Genomic DNA, 17405 nt, shown 5'->3' on the forward strand with positions numbered 1-17405 from the left:
TGTCGGCTTCTTTCTCCTCATCAAAACCCACTTTATTGGTCAAGCCGAGGAGGATAACTTTCTTCAAAATGGGGACAACATCTTTAAATCCTTTGAAGTCTTTGACACATTCAGGCCACAACTTCCTCCACACACCATTCATGCACACCTGAGTTAACCTCAGCCCAGGACCCACCACTGTTATCGATGCACAGCTTGGTGTATATAAGGCCTATGCTGTATGTACTCTGGGTGGGCTTGCACACCAGTATTTACGGTACGGTTTATACTGTAGCTTCATTATAACGAGGAAAACTATGAGAAGAAGAACACCACTCCTTTTGCATCTTCAGATGTATAGGGCTGCCAATGCAGTTTCCTTGGCTAGTGTGCACAATCCTGGATGGGTCGCCACTCCGACGCAGGATACTCGAATGGCTCATTCTTCCCAGTAAGCTGGAACTCATTTTGCCGACCTCGGAAGGATGATAGGCTGTCAACCCACCTGGTGTTAATTCAACGACATGACAGAGGCTGGAACTCATGACCCTGAGATCTCAAGGCAGCCCCCTCAACCATTAAACAAACCCCAGGCTTGGAAAACCATTAGTTTGGTACTAAATTATAGGTAAAACGACTTTATAACGATCAAATGCGCATGTTCTCTAGGTGATCTGCAACTTAATAACGAAACAATGTATGTTAAGCGAGGACTCATTGTATTTCAAAAAATTAGAGATATATTTTATATATATATATATATATTGTTACGGACCGCGGATAAGATGTTAATTTGCCGAGCGGATGGCGCCGCGGCCCGAACCGTTAACAATGACTAGACCCGATTCTGAAACGTTGGCCGAATCGCGCCATGTACACTCAATATTGAAACCACTAAAGCGACCGAACGAGAATGAAGAAGAAGAAGTACAGAGGAATAACAGGATTTATTACTATTTACACACAACTAAAGCAGAAAAGAAATGGAATACGATTTACAAGGCAATGGAAGGAGCAGGAGACACAGTGAAATCATTAGCTTACCTATACAAGCTTAATTAATAAACCCCAGGACAACGTGGAAGACGGACAAACATTCACACTTACACGGGGAAATGATGGCAGGAACGAATGGCTTGGAGATGGATGGCTTTGAGAGGCAAGGAAGGTTCAGCGGGGCCTGGGCACGGTCGGGCCAGAAGGCACCGCCGTCAAGAAACCGAGCCGCGGGAGTTCAAACTGCGCGGGCGAAGTTCCTTTGTCCGCACTGCTGCCTCGCGCGCTCCTTGCGTTGCCTCGGTCCGTTTCTCCTGCAGCGTGGCACGTGTCACGGCGGCTTGGTCACACCTGCTCATCTCCTGGACTCAGAACTCATCTCTCCTCTCAGCTCATCTGCCGTGGGGAGCGTCCCGCTGCCGGTTATATAGGCCCAGCCCTTGAACCTTTGCGAACCTCCCCCAAGCGTTCTCCCTCCGCCCTCTCAAGCCAAACCCCTCGTTCTGGGTTGGTTGAGCGGGGCTGACTCACTCCTCCCCTCTATGACGAGGTGGAGACCCGCCTTTCTTCTTCGTGGTTACCTCGTGCGTAATGGAGTCAAATGCAGCAAAGTGGCTAAAGAGTCAATTGCAGCAAACCTGGCAAACCTGGCACTTGGAAGCTGCCATGGGGCGTCGGAGGGACCTACTCTTATTTAATTCGGTGCAATGAAGAGTCAAACTATTGGGAAACACATCCTTAACCTACATAGAATAAGGGACTAACTATTTAAAAGGATATATGGTGTCCTGTGTGTAGGTTTATGGAATTAACTAAGAGGACGAGCTTCGACCTTTCTTTACATTACGAGGGTCAGTTACACACAACAAAACCATAATTCTCATTCTTTACACTTTCTCAAATTCGTAACACTGCATCCTCCTTCCTTCAGGTCCGTGCTCGGGCCTATAAAACTTTACTTTTAGTGTGACACGTAGGTGTAATTCCCTCTACAATTAACCTGACCCTGAGTGCGACAATTTTAAAACACAAATAAATATGTCCCCCTGCTGCATTGCACCCTGCCTAACAGACTTGCGCCCACAGGATAATCGAATTGCGGAATTGTTTTCAAACTATACATTTACGGTGGGGAGCATTATTTATAGTGACGTTATTCCTTATTTACAACGCAACCCAGGACCTGTGTTTTTTTTTCTTTTTTTAGGGAAACAAAAAGAAGGAAATTCCTGTTGGGAGGGAGGAGACAGCACGCATTGCATCGATGCACCAGTACCAATAACACCAAAGCACCCAAAAGCACCAACCACCAACCGCACCAACCAGTGCACAGTCATTACTGTTTGTAATAAACACACAAAAAAAACAACTGGTTGTGGTCTTCTCCTTCTCTGCTGGGCCGATGTTCTTCCCGATGTCTTCTTGCTTCATGCGGCCTACTTGGAAATATAAAAAGCACAAACCGTGTCCATTTTTATTTAGGGCCACAGGGGCCAACTAAGGGTGGTCCACCTGTTTGGCATAGGTGCCACCTTACCGAGGTCCGCAAGCAAGATTTCCTGGCCACTATGGCCGGTCTCCAACAGAGGTGCCCTGCCCCAGAACCTGGGGTCCATCAAGTGGTACTTGGCCGCAGAACAGCGGTCCATAAAGTGGTACATCAATGCAATGCATGCTGGTTGCGAGGGTCCTGGCACACAGGACGACCTCCGCACGCTCCCCTCAACGCCCAGTGGCGCACAGTCCTCGGGTGGGAGACAAAGGGGGGAAAAGACAGGTGAGCGAGGGGTAAGGTCACAAGGGTACAAGTTACACATCAAACAAGGCAATGCAAGGCGAAGTGCGTATGGAGAGCGAAGTGAGAAAAGCTCGTCCCTACCGTACGTCACCCCCCCCCTGTCACCTACTCTACCCTTGCCCTTACCCCATATTTACAACAATCTACACATTTACAAATTCGTCACTACTGTCACGTCTTCCCCATATTTCCCCTATACCAAATTCGTCTTCACAATCCCACTAATCAAAATTTGCCATCACCCAATTCATCATCAATCCTCATAAGGAGGAAGAGATGGAACAACAGCACAATGTCACACCCACGTCATGATGCATCTCACAATCCAAAACATTTGCACAATAAAATAATAAAAACATGGCATGGTGTGGAGTCCTGTCACCTCAGGTGAATGGATGCAGATGGTGCGAGGAGATTCTTAATCCTAACTACTTCCTAAATGACTTTAACACACTTTACACTACCCGGGGTCTTTCCCTGCCAATCCATTGGCCAACTTACACTATGGGTTCTAAAAACCAATTCCCATTGACCAAACTGTGGTGCTTCTCAATTTGGGGTCTCACTCCCCCCCGATTCGTCTCCCGGTGCCCTTGCACAATTTCCGGGCTGAGTCGTGTAGCTCTTCCAGCAGGTCTACCCACCTGCACACCTCCACCACTGTAGTTGCCACCCGAGCTTACCTAGCTCCTCACCCTAACCTATCTAACTGGGGAAGGCCCCTCCTGGCTCTGTCACCTCTTGGTGCCCTCTGGCACTGGGCTACCCAGGTCCGTCCTCCGGATCCTCGGGCCCCATCCACAACAACTCTACCGGCTCCCAGAGCCCACCTGCGGCCTCACCTGGCCGACATACTAACAGTGGCGGAGTGCCCATAACTACAAATGGTCACGCAACTACCACAACCCCCAAGGAGCTGCAGCCGCATGCAGCTGAAGCTCCGAGGGAGTTGGTGACGTAATGTCATGGTCAAGGACCATAGCCTTCAACTGGCATCGTTCCGAGCATAACTCCCAAGGGATTCGGACCGGCATGCAGTTGGAACCCCAAGGGAATTGGTTACTCCGGACACCAGGTGGGGAAACTATGGTGCGCCATGATCATATCTACGAATTCAGCCACACGCCCACCCATTCCACTTTACTCACGCACCAATCACAACACTCCTGTGCAACTACCCGCACCACAGATGCCAATATCCAACCACAATTTACCTGTACCCTCTACCTAACTCTTACACTACCCTCCCCGGGTATTCGTGATGGGGGTCCATCCTCCTTTCCCCCATCCACACCTTCGCACCATCCACTCCACGCCACAGTTTCCACCATACTCACTCCACGACCATCCATTCCATACTCCATATATTCCATACCATTTATTCCATACAACCATTCTCCATTCACCTGTAGTTGCACACCTGTGCAATCACACCTGGTGCCACCTGCACCCTCCTTCCTGCCTGGACCATTTGGGTCAACACAACACACATCACCATCACTCCCTCATACACTGCTCCATCCACTTGTTCAGTTGCACACCTGTGCAATCTCACCTTTTAACCACACACACGGCATCACCTGAACTACCTGTTGCCCTGCTAACTTAGTGCTCCCCGTCTTCCCTTTAAACTAAGCACATACCACGTCATTATCATCCAACTAATCTACCTGCGTCCCCACTACAGGTATCATTGTCACTACCTAACCTTAACGTTACCTAAGGTCGTTTTCTCTAGATCCCTATCATTATCCTAACCCTCCCGGGCTAGTTTTCACTGCCAACCCCATAAATCTATTGCTCCTTTGCCCCCGCCTGTGAGAGATGGCAGAGTTGCCATCCCACCACATCGGGTATCTCTCACTACCAATTTTGCACACCAAATTCCAGCTAATTAAAAATTTGCCAATCACTACCAATCATCTGCCAATCATCACTCTGCCAATCCTTTGCCAATCATCAAATTTTGCTTTTCAATTTCGGGTCCAAAACACTATCCTCATCACCCGTCTACTCACTTGAGCCCCTCGGTGCGCCAATTCATTTCTAAAGCTCGGCTTCGTAAAGCCGAGCAATGAATGCGGGTTGCTTGGTGCCGGCGGCTGGATCCGTCCGGCACTCGGTGCAGGGAAGGAGGTTTACCCGGGCCGAGATCCCACGCACCATCCCGGCACAGAGCCGTCCAATGGCCCGATCTCGCCCTGCCGGAACGCCTCAACAAAAAGGGGTCGCCATGACGACCCTTCCTACCGGGCCGCCCGCTCCGCATAGCGGAGCACGGACGCGGCCGGTCAGAGCGCGGCCCGGCGTGGATCCCGCACGGCGGTTCTTTCGAAACCGCCGCGGTCACAATCCCTGCGGATCCCCGCGGCACGCAAACCCCGGCACGAACCGAGGCCCGCTTCGGCTAAACGTCGGTCTAACCGCTAACCCGGTTAGCGTCGATGCTCCACTTGCATGCTTACACCCCGCAGCCCGTTCCTTGCTCACACATCCAGCCGTTCCCATGCTCCTCGTCATTGCACCTTCTCTTACACACCCAGGTACACTCATTCCGCTTACAGACTTTGTCACACACCTGACCACCGCACACCTTTGCACACACTCATCGTTCGCACACCTCACCAACACACCTCTTCGCGCCCCCTCCTCGGTCACCTCCTCCGTGACAACCACAGGTGTGCTCTCACTTGCACACCCAACCACGTGCCTCACTACCAACTCCAGCGTGCATTCCCATACGCGCTCTACCATTCCAGGTGTGCATCCTTCCATTCCAGGTGTACATCCTCTCTCACCTGCCACAACCAACTCACGTGCCGTGTCACTCTTACTACTTTCACCACCACACTCGGTCGCGCATTCACCCTTACTTTTGACAGCGCACTCTGTACTCATGCACCTGTCCGTTACACACCTTTCTCACGCATCCTCTTGCGCACACTCTCCCGTTACACCCTCTGTAACACTCACCACAGGCGTGCATGCTTCCGTTACATCCCTTGTAACACTCCCTACGACGCGCTTCCATGTGCCCCCCCGCGCACGCGCTATGACCAACTCACTCTCGACAGCACACTCACTCCTCGGCGCGCACTTTTTCCTCACACACCCCAGAGTCGGACATTCTCGCACACCTCCTCCTTCGCACACCGTACCTGTTGCATACTTCACCAGCGGCCTCTCGCGAACACCCGGGTCCAAACCAACCCCCAGGCCGACTGAAGCTCCCCTCATACCATATACATTTCCGCGTATATCGCCACTCACCTCGGCACCTTGTCGTCGCACCTCCTCTGTCACCTGCAAACTCTTTATTTGGTTAGCAAGCACACCATCACGATTTGAGCACCGACCTTGCACATATTCCATCACCTCCTCCTGTATTTCTCTCATAGTTTCCCTCCGTCTCTTCTTAATTTCACTCACCCCCTCTTCCACTTCCTCTAACTTTTGCTTCACCTCTTTTATTTCCCGGTGCGTCTCCTCAATTTCGTCCTCTAAGGCCACCTTGACCGTTTCTATGTGCGTCCTCACCTCCCTGTCCTTCGTCTCCATTGCCTCCGTCACCTCGTCCAACCTCGTTGTCAGTCCCTCACGTTCCATCTGACATTCCCTCTTCGTCGCTATCAAGTCATTTTTTAGTTCTTTTTGTGTCGCCTTCAACCCTCCTAGTACCGCAGTGTTCTTTTGTACCTGCTCCACTAACTCAGTCTGTCCCACCATCAGCTGTTCCACCTCCTGCGTCAGGTCCTCTATGCCCCCTTGTAACTTTGCCGTCCCATTTCTCACCTCTTTCTCCATACGCTTCTCAACTCGCTTTACCTCCTCGCGTACCCCCGAGACCTCCTCGCTTACACCTCGTCCTATTTCCTCCTTCATTTCTCCCATCTCTTTGGTAGATGCCGCCCTTATCTGTCCCAATTCATCCCTCTGAGCATCCAGTTTACCTTCTAACCCGATTTTCACCTCCTCTATCTGGTTCCCCATCCGTTTGATTTCCCGGGCGGATTGCTCCCCTATTGCCCGCAATTTGTCTTCCATCCTATCTTCTAGCCCCGTTAACCCATTCTTTACCTCTTTTATCCCATTGTCTAACCCCTCAAATTTATTGTCCATATTGTTTAACCCGTCTCTTAATTGCTCACTAGTACCCCTCGCTTCGTCCCTCATTTGGCCCCTCAATCGCTCACTTATCAGCCCTCGCTTCGTCCCTCATTTGCTCACCCATTTTTTTCATATACCCCATCATCTGCGCCGCGAAGAGGTCCAATTTCCCCAGTGCTGCGGTCTCGGCTGCCGCAGCGCCGCCATTTTGTGCCTCTGCAACCACGTGCGCGAGGGCGCCATTTTGTGCGCCTGATACTCCCTCAACCACCTCCTCATTGCTCTCCTCCATTTCTTCCCTCTGGTCCTGGGTTACCCCTAACCCCTCTTCTAGTTCGCCCACCTGCATCCGATCGCCTTGATTGTCCATGGCACGACTCAATTTTGGATGTTGAACAAAATTTCGGCCGCTCGTAATTTCGACCAATTTTTTTTTGATGTTATAGAAAATTTGGTTCGGGCCTCGAATCTCACTCCCAGACACCAATTGTTACGGACCGCGGATAAGATGTTAATTTGCCGAGCGGATGGCGCCGCGGCCCGAACCGTTAACAATGACTAGACCCGATTCTGAAACGTTGGCCGAATCGCGCCACGTACACTCAATATTGAAACCACTAAAGCGACCGAACGAGAATGAAGAAGAAGAAGTACAGAGGAATAACAGGATTTATTACTATTTACACACAACTAAAGCAGAAAAGAAATGGAATACGATTTACAAGGCAATGGAAGGAGCAGGAGACACAGTGAAATCATTAGCTTACCTATACAAGCTTAATTAATAAACCCCAGGACAACGTGGAAGACGGACAAACATTCACACTTACACGGGGAAATGATGGCAGGAACGAATGGCTTGGAGATGGATGGCTTTGAGAGGCAAGGAAGGTTCAGCGGGGCCTGGGCACGGTCAGGCCGGAAGGCACCGCCGTCAAGAAACCGAGTCGCGGTCGTGCGAACTCCCGCGGTCCCAAACTGCGCGGGCGAAGTTCCTTTGTCCGCACTGCTGCCTCGCGCGCTCCTTGCGTTGCCTCGGTCCGTTTCTCCTGCAGCGCGGCACATGTCACGGCGGCTTGGTCACACCTGCTCATCTCCTGGACTCAGAACTCATCTCTCCTCTCAGCTCATCTGCCGTGGGGAGCGTCCCGCTGCCGGTTATATAGGCCCCGCCCTTGAACCTTTGCAAACCTCCCCCAAGCGTTCTCCCTCCGCCCTCTCAAGCCAAACCCCTCGTTCTGGGTTGGTTGAGCGGGGCCGACTCACTCCTCCCCTCTATGACGAGGTGGAGACCCGCCTTTATTCTTCGTGGTTACCTCGTGCGTAATGGAGTCAAATGCAGCAAAGTGGACGGGAGATGAAAATGCAGCAAAGTGGCTAAAGAGTCGATTGCAGCAAACCTGGCACTTGGAAGCTGCCATGGGGCGTCGGAGGGACCTACTCTTATTTAATTCGGTGCAATGAAGAGTCAAACTATTGGGAAACACATCCTTAACCTACATAGAATAAGGGACTAACTATTTAAAAGGATATATGGTGTCCTGGGTGTAGGTTTATGGAATTAACTAAGAGGACGAGCTTCGACCTTTCTTTACATTACGAGGGTCAGTTACACACAACAAAACCATAATTCTCACATTCTTTACACTTTCTCAAATTCGTAACAATATATATATATATATATATATATATATATATATATATATATATATATATATATATATATATATATATATATATATAAACTGATATATTAACTGAAATAATTATTTATGGGGATGGGGATGGGTTAGGGTTGGGGTTTTGAATGTGAGGGTTAGGGATGGGTCATGGTTAGGTTTTTTTTTTTATCTTTATTTTTTTTTTGCATATCACGCCGTTGTTGGACTATCGGTATTGTTTGTCAACCCTTCTCTTTGACCTATTAACCCTCTGACATTTTAAATGTTAGCGCAAACACAACTTTTACAGATTATATTCAATAAGCCAGACCACTGTGCACACGCTTCCAATTGTAATACAAAAACAGAAAATTAAAAATGAAACGGTGTTTTGTCATGCAAATGAAACACTTCAATAAGCGTTGTTTATTGGCCACCTTCTTACTTTTTTCTATAATGTGCTTCCTCGTCAAATGCATTGTGTTTTGCTATAGATGATTGGGTTGTCTCAGGGGTGTTTTGACTACACTGTGGCGTACACGAAGCAACGGAAGCAGTTCGGACAGCGCATTTTTGATTTCCAGGTATGTTTGCTGTTGTTTGGTGTTGTACATCCAGCCAAATGCTGCCTCACTTGTCAAGATATTGTTTGGCCTGTTTAGCATTCCAATGTGCACCCTGGCATTATGCTGGGAACACAGGTTCAAATCCCATATATATTAGTAAAAGGTGCTGGTAAAATAATAAATAATTTATCAGGTATGACTTGAGGTATGATGAGGTATGACTGATGAGGTATGACTTGGCCCTGTGTACCCAGATCATGTGTGCAAAATTTGGCTGAGATCTGCCAAGACGTTTTCAACTCTGTTAGTTTTAGACATGCCTACCCACGAACAATTGCCAAATTTTAGTATTGCTGGAAAACCCCCTCCCAATTGGAGGGGGAGGGGTGTGTGGGGTTGTAGGGAGGGAGAGGACAGGGGGTGGGTGATCATGTGTCTGCACATATTGTCGCGTGACTACCCTTGGTGATCACCGTAGGGTAGCATGGATAGCCAAACGAGCTTTACTCCGAGGCACTCGGTTCAAAATGTGGCGGAGTTAATACATGCGGGGGGGGGGGGGGGAGGGGAGGAGGATGCTAAAGAGCACTTACCTGAACGGATCCCACCGGCAGTCCTCAAACCTGCAAAAAATAACTCAGCCGAAAACGAATTTGAATTGTCCAAAAATACCGGCTTTATTAAAAGAAATGCCGGTAATACAAAATAAACACACGGTCAATTACATTCCTAAATTGGGATGTCCCCACAACAGACACAGACACAAACACAGACAATGGATAAAATTAATGTTGGATAAAATGAAGAACAACAAACAGCAACAGGCATTTAAAGGCCATTTTCCCTGCTGGAGCGGGGGTTAGCCTTGCCCCATGACAATCTTCTCCATTTTGCCCTATTTTCTGCATCTCTCCTTGTTAACCCCCTTGCCCACATTTCTTCTTCCACCACCTTTAGCCAAGTCTTTCTCGGTCTTTCCCGTCCTCTACTTCCTTCTACATTCCTTTTCCATCGTTGGATAAAATGAAGGTGTGTGGTTATTTAGTGCACTTCGCTCTGATCACTGGTGGGGTCTCGTCAGTGGTCGTAAAAATCGACCGGTGCGTTGGCGGGAACCTCTCGCTCGTTGGTGGGAACCGCCCTTTCATTGGCGGGAACCGCTCGCTCGTTGGCGGGAACTGCCCGTTCGTTGGCGGGAACTGCCCGTTCGTTGGCGGGAACTGCCCGTTCGTTGGCGGGAATCCAGGCCTCGCTGTGGCTCGCACTGCAGCAAGCCAGCAGCGCTCGTCCACCCGTCGCTCCTGCTTGGCAAGCCACAGCTCTTCTGCCTCAAGACCACCAGCCCGATGCAGGAACACGGCTGCTCGCGATGAAGCCTCCCTGTGCACTATCACTTTTGGAATGAGAGGCGCAAGAGGGAACGCTCGCTCCCAATGCCCAGACGCCAGACAAACAGGGGAATGAGGAGAAGATGCCAGCACACAACCGTGACTGCCAGGACCAAAACCAAGAAGGGGGAGGAGAGGAGCAACCACGACCGTTCTCTATGGCATCCAGAACGAGAAGGGCGCAAGAGAGAATTGCGACCGTGTGCTGCCTCCAACACGAGAAGCGAAAATGTCCACCAGCGCGTTTCTTTATCGTCCAGCCCCTGACGTCATCAGTCGTGCTTCGCCAATCAGCGAGTTGCTCCCTACCAGTCCTTCCCGTCAATCAACCTCCCCCCCCCCCCCCAAATAACGGGTCCTCGGGGCGTGGCCTCGGCCTGCCCGACCTGTGCGCTTCCAAAGTCAGGGTTGTCAGCGGCAGCGCTCGATGTCCTGGCTTCCGGTAAGTTTATTTAATGAGTGCCATTAAATGCGCGATTCTAGCTCTATGTGTGGTGTATTGTCAAAAGGAATAAATGCAGAGGTAACGACGTACAAGGGATAATTTACCCATAATCCCTGAGCTAGTTAATATGCCCCACTCCTCTTAATGGGAACGAAGATACACCTTAATCCGATCACAGTCTACCGGATCCCTATTTATTTACATGGTGGTTCTTCTTCTTCATGCCAATCGGAGCACACTAATCTATACAAATCTACCTCGACCAAAGTAATCACTGCCTTCCCCCTACAAACGTAACAATATCTACATCCAGTAGTTGAGTTGCATTTGTATTTTTTCACCTTAAATATACATTTTCGCACTCGCTTAGCCTATGGTGCTTTAGAAAATGGCCATGTTATTATTATTACCCTCGCCTGAGGAGAGGGTATTGCATTTGAGTCCATTTGTTTGTCTGTTTGGGGATCAAAACATTTTCTTTGTCTCTCTGTTTGTTTGTCCGCACAGAATAAATATGATTTTCTCTGCAACCGTTGGTCCGATTGACAGGAAATTTTCAGCATAGGTGCAACTCCACCTGTATAATTTTTAATGGTAATTCTGACGTCATAGGTCATGTGGTATGCCTGCAAACTTGGAAAAACCGAAAAACTTTGCACCTCTTTATCTACGAAAGCACTGCATAGAAAAAATTGAGACATGGCTCATTGTAAAGAACTCTCCATGAGGAATAACATATGTTAATGATGATGTCATAGGTGCCTCCATTATGACGTCATAATTCAACAAGTACAAAACTTCATCCGATCAAGATGAAATTTGTTGAGCGTCATCTAGAGATAAATTGGTGGAGTAAAAAATAATAATGATGTCATCGGTCATGTGGTTTGGCCACCATATTTGTTTTAACACAAAAGCCTTACAAAACACTAAAAACATGTCCTGGTAAAAGGGTCTGCAATCTGATTGCTCTTTCTTGTTCATACTATTATTGATATGTTGTTGTTTTTTGTAATAATGTTAATATTATTATGCCATTATTATTATTATTATACCATTATCATTGGACAGAATTGATTAATTTGTCGTTATAATCGATTTTACTTCCGTTAGGTGAGCGGACCAGCGACTCTTAGCCTATACCCCACCCATGTGTAAATATACATGCATATGTCCATTTCTCTTTAAATTTCTCTTTGGTGAGCATTAATTAATGCTAGCAACCCTAAGGGATGGGATTACGTGTCAAATAAAGGCCAGAACTGGGCCGTAAGGGCCTGGGGGAGACCGGGGGGGGGGGGGGCGGTGGGGAGAGGGAATCTCACGCATCACACTTGAAGCCATGGCCAGGATGAATTACATATGGGGCCCCAAGTTGTAAATTATAAACAATCCATATAAAGTTCACATGTCATTTGATGGCTGCAAAAAATCGCACAGACAATGGGATACATCATGCGTAAAGACTGATTTAAGCACCTTTGCTTTCTAGAAGTCATTGCGGCAAGCTAACGGCCTACTTAGAGGCCTAGCAAGTCAAAACAACTTGGGTCCGTTAGTCTGTGGTAGCCGTTGACGATCTCGCGAGATCACGGCGAGGTCACGTCTTTTCGAAGCTGTTCCATGCGCTCACGCTTTCGAAGCTAAATCTTTCACAATTGTGTTTTTGTCGAGACTGTATCTATCTTTCGGTGTGTGTACCTATAGCGTATCTTTAGGAAAATTTTCGGTGCTAATTTTTCGTACATGTATACACAATCGTGTTCTGGGTAGAGGTGATAGTTCTGGGTAGAGGTGGGTTCTGGGTAGAGGTGATAAATATAGAATGCCTCAAGGACATCGGGTTTCCTCCAAATATCTTTCAGTTTAGTATTAAGCAACAGTTAGCGAATGCTTAAAAGGGTAATTATACATTGGACAGAATTGACTGAATAGTGTGTGATTATGATAAATTTTACTTCGTGTAGGTGTGCTCCACTATACCCCATGATACCCCACAATAAGCTATTTGTACACGTTGACACAGATTTCGGCCAAAGCGAAAAAACCCCTAGAGGAGGTTGGCAAATGAAGTCACTACAACTGGTATCATGTGACCTTTAGTCCCCCTGGCCAGTTTGGTTGAGATTGGACATGTCATGACAGAATATACCATGGTCAGACAGACAAACGACAAATTGTGTATTCCAATAACAAAAATACTAACAACAACAAAAATAGTGATAGTAACATAATATTAATATTACCGTTAATACAAAATTATAATAGCCGGCGAAGCCGGTGTTGTCAATAAACGCGTACGTATTATGTCGAAAACCAGATTATGCTGTATCCCTTGGCTTGAGAATTCCGAAGCGCAATGGAGGCCGCCATCTTGCGGATGCGGAAGTATGCATAACAAATTGAAAACGTTCAATAGGAGTTTCTTTCACCCGTCTTTGTTTGATTCACAATCTTATGCACCTCTAATTTATAATTAAAATACTTTAAGACCAACCTCGGCCCGCACGGGCCTGGTTATCTTCAACGAAAAGCGTCACCAAACACCGGAACCAATGAGATTCGAGCATTTGAAAAAATATTTCTAAAACCAAATCACGCAATGGAGGCCACCATCGACCAGATGCGGAAGTTTGCAAAAAACAATTGCGAAAAAGTTCAATAGGAGTTTGTTTCACCCGTCTTTGTTTGATTCACAATCTAATGCACCTCTAATTTGTAATTAAAATACGTTAAGACCAACCTCGTTATCTTCAACGAAAATCGTCACTAAACACCGGAACCAATGAGATTCGAGCATTTGAAAAATATTTTTAAAAAGCTTATTACGCGTTTCGGAGGGTGAAAACGGCGTCAAATATTCTAAAATTGACAAAGAATTATTTTTTAGAAATCTCGTGGCCGTCGGGGATAGATTTTCACGGCCGGAAATATCCGAAGTTGAGACTGAATTCACCGAATTAATCAAGAAGGAAATTTTATCAATTTTAATCTCATCCAGAATGCAAATGCTACCTACTACACCTACTACACCTACTACACCGACGGTACCTACTACCAACTACCTAACCTACTGATGCCATAGTGATGGGTAAAATAGTGGCAAGAGGCTTTGGCTTCGCCGGCTCATTGCGGCTTTGCAGTCGGGTACTAGTAGTCATAATAGCCGGCGAAGCCGGTGTTGTCAATAAACGCGTACGTATTATGTCGAAAACCAGATTATGCCTTGGCTTGAGAATTCCGAAGCTCAATGGAGGCCGCCATCTTGTGGATGCGGAAGTATGCATAACAAATTGAAAAACGTTCAATAGGAGTTTCTTTCACCCGTCTTTCTTTGATTCACAATCTAATGCACCTCTAATTTGTAATTAAAATACGTTAAGACCAACCTCGTTATCTTCAACGAAAATCGTCAACAAACACCGGAACCAATGAGATTTGAGCATTTGAAAAATATATTTTTTAAGCTTATTATGCGTTTTGGACGCTGAAAACGGCGTCAAATATTCTAAAATTGACGAAGAATTATTTTTTAGAAATCTCGCGGCCGTAGGGGATAGTTTTTCACGGCAAATAAGCGGTTTACATAAAGAAAGAAAGCTCGGTTTGATTAACGACAGTCACACATTGCCGTTGAAACGGCGCTATCGTCTGATCTGTCGGCACTGATCTTACTGCAAGCTAACTTCTTCTGGTGGAGGATGCCGCCGTGCCCGGAGAGAACCAGCCCTGACAGCGACTGAAGTTAGAAGACGACACACATACTGTGAAAACGTATGTTAAGCCCAGTTAAAATTTCTTAAAATAGGCCTTAAGCTAGCACATCGTATAGTTACTTCCTTAAGCTTCTTGTGACATTTATTGTATGTAGGTATTGGGGAGGACTGTCTGCTCTTCTCTTTTACCAAGTCTTACCAGGTACGGTACCTACACCGACCTACTATCAACTACCTAACCTACTGATGCCATCGTGATGGGTAAAATAGTGGCAAGAGGCTTTGGCTTCGCCGGCTCATTGCGGCTTTGCAGTCGGGTGCTAGTAGCCGGCGAAGCCAGTGTTGTGAATGAACGCGTGCGTATTATGTTGAAAAACCAGATTTTGCTGGATCCTTTGAGAATTTCGAAGCTTTGACGCACCAAATCGCTCCAGGAGGCCGCCATCTTGCGGATGCGGAAGTATGCATGAACAATTGCGAAAAAGTTCAATAGGAGTTTGTTTCACCCGTCTTTTTTTGATTCACAATCTTATGCACCTCTAATTTGTAATTAAAATACTTTGAGACATGATGGAGTGACTTTGTTGAGTGACTTTGTAAAATATTTTATAGCCGGCGAAGCCGGTGTTGTGAATGAACGTGTACGTATTATGTTGAAAAGCCAGATTTTGCTGGATCCTTTGGCTTTGGCTTCGTCGGCTCGTTGCGGCTTTGCAGTAGGGTCATATTAATAATATTATTAACTATCCGAAACCCGTGGAACATCCACGGAAGGGAGGATGTGGTGTATGGATAGAGTGTACCATTATGGATGGCATAGGGGATTTGCTTGTCCGAGTAAGAGTTAGGAAGAAAGATGAGAATGAAGAGTGCGTATATGAACAACGATCGCCGACACCGGCACAAATGCATGCTCTGGATTGTCCACTCAGTGGACGGCTTGCTGTCGCCTTCGACTGTCCAATCAGATGAGACAGCTGGCTTAACGTCCTCTGATGCGACGTCACACCTGCGAGGTATCAGGAGGCGGGAACCGAATCCAAAACAGAAGCTAAAGTAAAGACCATCGGAGATCTCCTGCGGCAGCGTTTCTAACCGATGTGGTAAAGTACAGTACGTACAGTATGTACAGTAAAGGACATTCTCATTGATCCGTTGATTAACTATAACTGACCTGCGCCGCCCTGCTGTAGCTTGACATGTTAGCAGGTACTCTGACCTTTTTCACAACTTCAAATGGCGTTTCATAAAATCCTGCTGTGACTCGACATGCGCCGCACCATAATCATTGGCTCATAAAACCCTACACTGCTACAGAGGATTATACTACCACCGGAAGCTGGCACTTGGTTGTCTACAGAGGGAGGGAAGAAACACACCATGTGGAATGAAAAAACAAAATGCTTTAAAATATTCAAGAAAGAAACTTTTTTTTTCATTTAATATTCCGTAAGTATTTATTGTCCGACTAACGATTGTCAAAATAAGAACCTGCTTTGGGCAATCGCACACTATACCGTCGAGGCCGCTTTTACAGAATAAGAAGGAAATAATTAAATTAATGCTTTCCTATTTATATAGTTGTCAATACGTCAAAAAATCAATTTTTAAACCTGTAATCACTGGTTGTAGGGAATGCAGATTTGACGATCAGCTGATTTATGTGTGTGTGTGTGGGTGTGTATTTTAGACTTGGACAATTTAAGAAGGAAAATTGCTTTGCAATACATGCCCATTTGCAAGTTTCAGATCAATATCAGTAAGCAGTAAGCACGGCCCATTATTTAATGACACCACTCGACTGTCCAATCAGCGGACGGCTCGCATCGCCTTCGCCCAGCAGACGCCAATACGATGGCGTCGAAAGATGGCGTCGTATCGGCCGTTAATCGGATGCTTTTGGGCCCCAAAGTCGACTAATTCAGATTTTTCGAGTCTGGCTGTACGTGATAAACAAAGAGCGCGGTTCGTAGATCGTAAATCCATTAGTGCCGTGGGCATCGGGTCACTGGGTGCGGCGTAAAAGGGATAACAAAGTCGAGTCCTTACGGTATTATTATATAGATACTAATAATAACAATTCGCAATAATAATAATAAGGATCATTTTGTTGCGGACGTGGCCTGGTTCAATGAAACTACAGTTGGTACTCCATGGTGTTTTTTTTTTTTCCTTTGCTTGGTCTTAACCTTAATGCAAAGTAAAAATGTAACAATGATCAGAGTTGGTAATTTAAACTTTTTGAAATACACCTTTCATATTTCACTTTCACCAAGCAAGCACAATGTTACAACATTACCTTGCAGGGAATGCATCATCAGATAGCACATGTTGCTTCCATGATCGAGGCTGCTCGCCTGCTCACATACAATGCAGCTCGTCTTCAGGAGACTGGCCAGTCCTTCGTCAAAGAGGCTTGTATGGCTAAGTACCTCGCGGGCGAGGTGAGATCCACACCTTACCACTTTGTTTATTTGTTAGTTGCGAAAATCGAAGATTTTTCAAGTACAGTATATTGGTTGGTCCCGTGTGTTATTACTTGGCAAAGAAAAATATATATATATATTTTTTGCAAGTATGTTTAGCACTTGTGTGTGTGTGTGTGTGTGTGTGTGTGTGTGTGTGTGTGTGTGTGTGTGTGTGTGTGTCTGTGTGTGTGTCTGTGTGTGTCTGTGTCTGTGTCTGTGTGTCTGTGTGTGTGTGTGTGTGTGTGTGTGTGTGTGTGTGTGTGTGTGTGTGTGTGTGTGTG

At 46.8% G+C, this 17405-nt stretch overlaps 1 protein-coding gene across 2 annotated transcripts in view; it reads left to right on the forward strand.

Annotated features, from left to right (window-relative positions):
• Nucleotides 1–17405, forward strand: part of ACADSB (acyl-CoA dehydrogenase short/branched chain) — a 96832-nt gene that overhangs the window by 65201 nt on the left and 14226 nt on the right. For both annotated transcript variants that reach the window (XM_068111213.2, XM_068111212.2), the window contains exons 8-9: nucleotides 9036–9125; nucleotides 16963–17100. In XM_068111213.2, the coding sequence (XP_067967314.2) occupies nucleotides 9036–9125; nucleotides 16963–17100 (228 nt within the window). The remainder of the gene's footprint in view (nucleotides 1–9035; nucleotides 9126–16962; nucleotides 17101–17405) is intronic.

The sequence above is a fragment of the Myxine glutinosa genome, chromosome 3 (genome assembly GCF_964187855.1).
Source record: "Myxine glutinosa chromosome 3, kmMyxGlut1.1, whole genome shotgun sequence".
Taxonomy (NCBI): Eukaryota; Metazoa; Chordata; class Myxini; order Myxiniformes; family Myxinidae; genus Myxine; species Myxine glutinosa.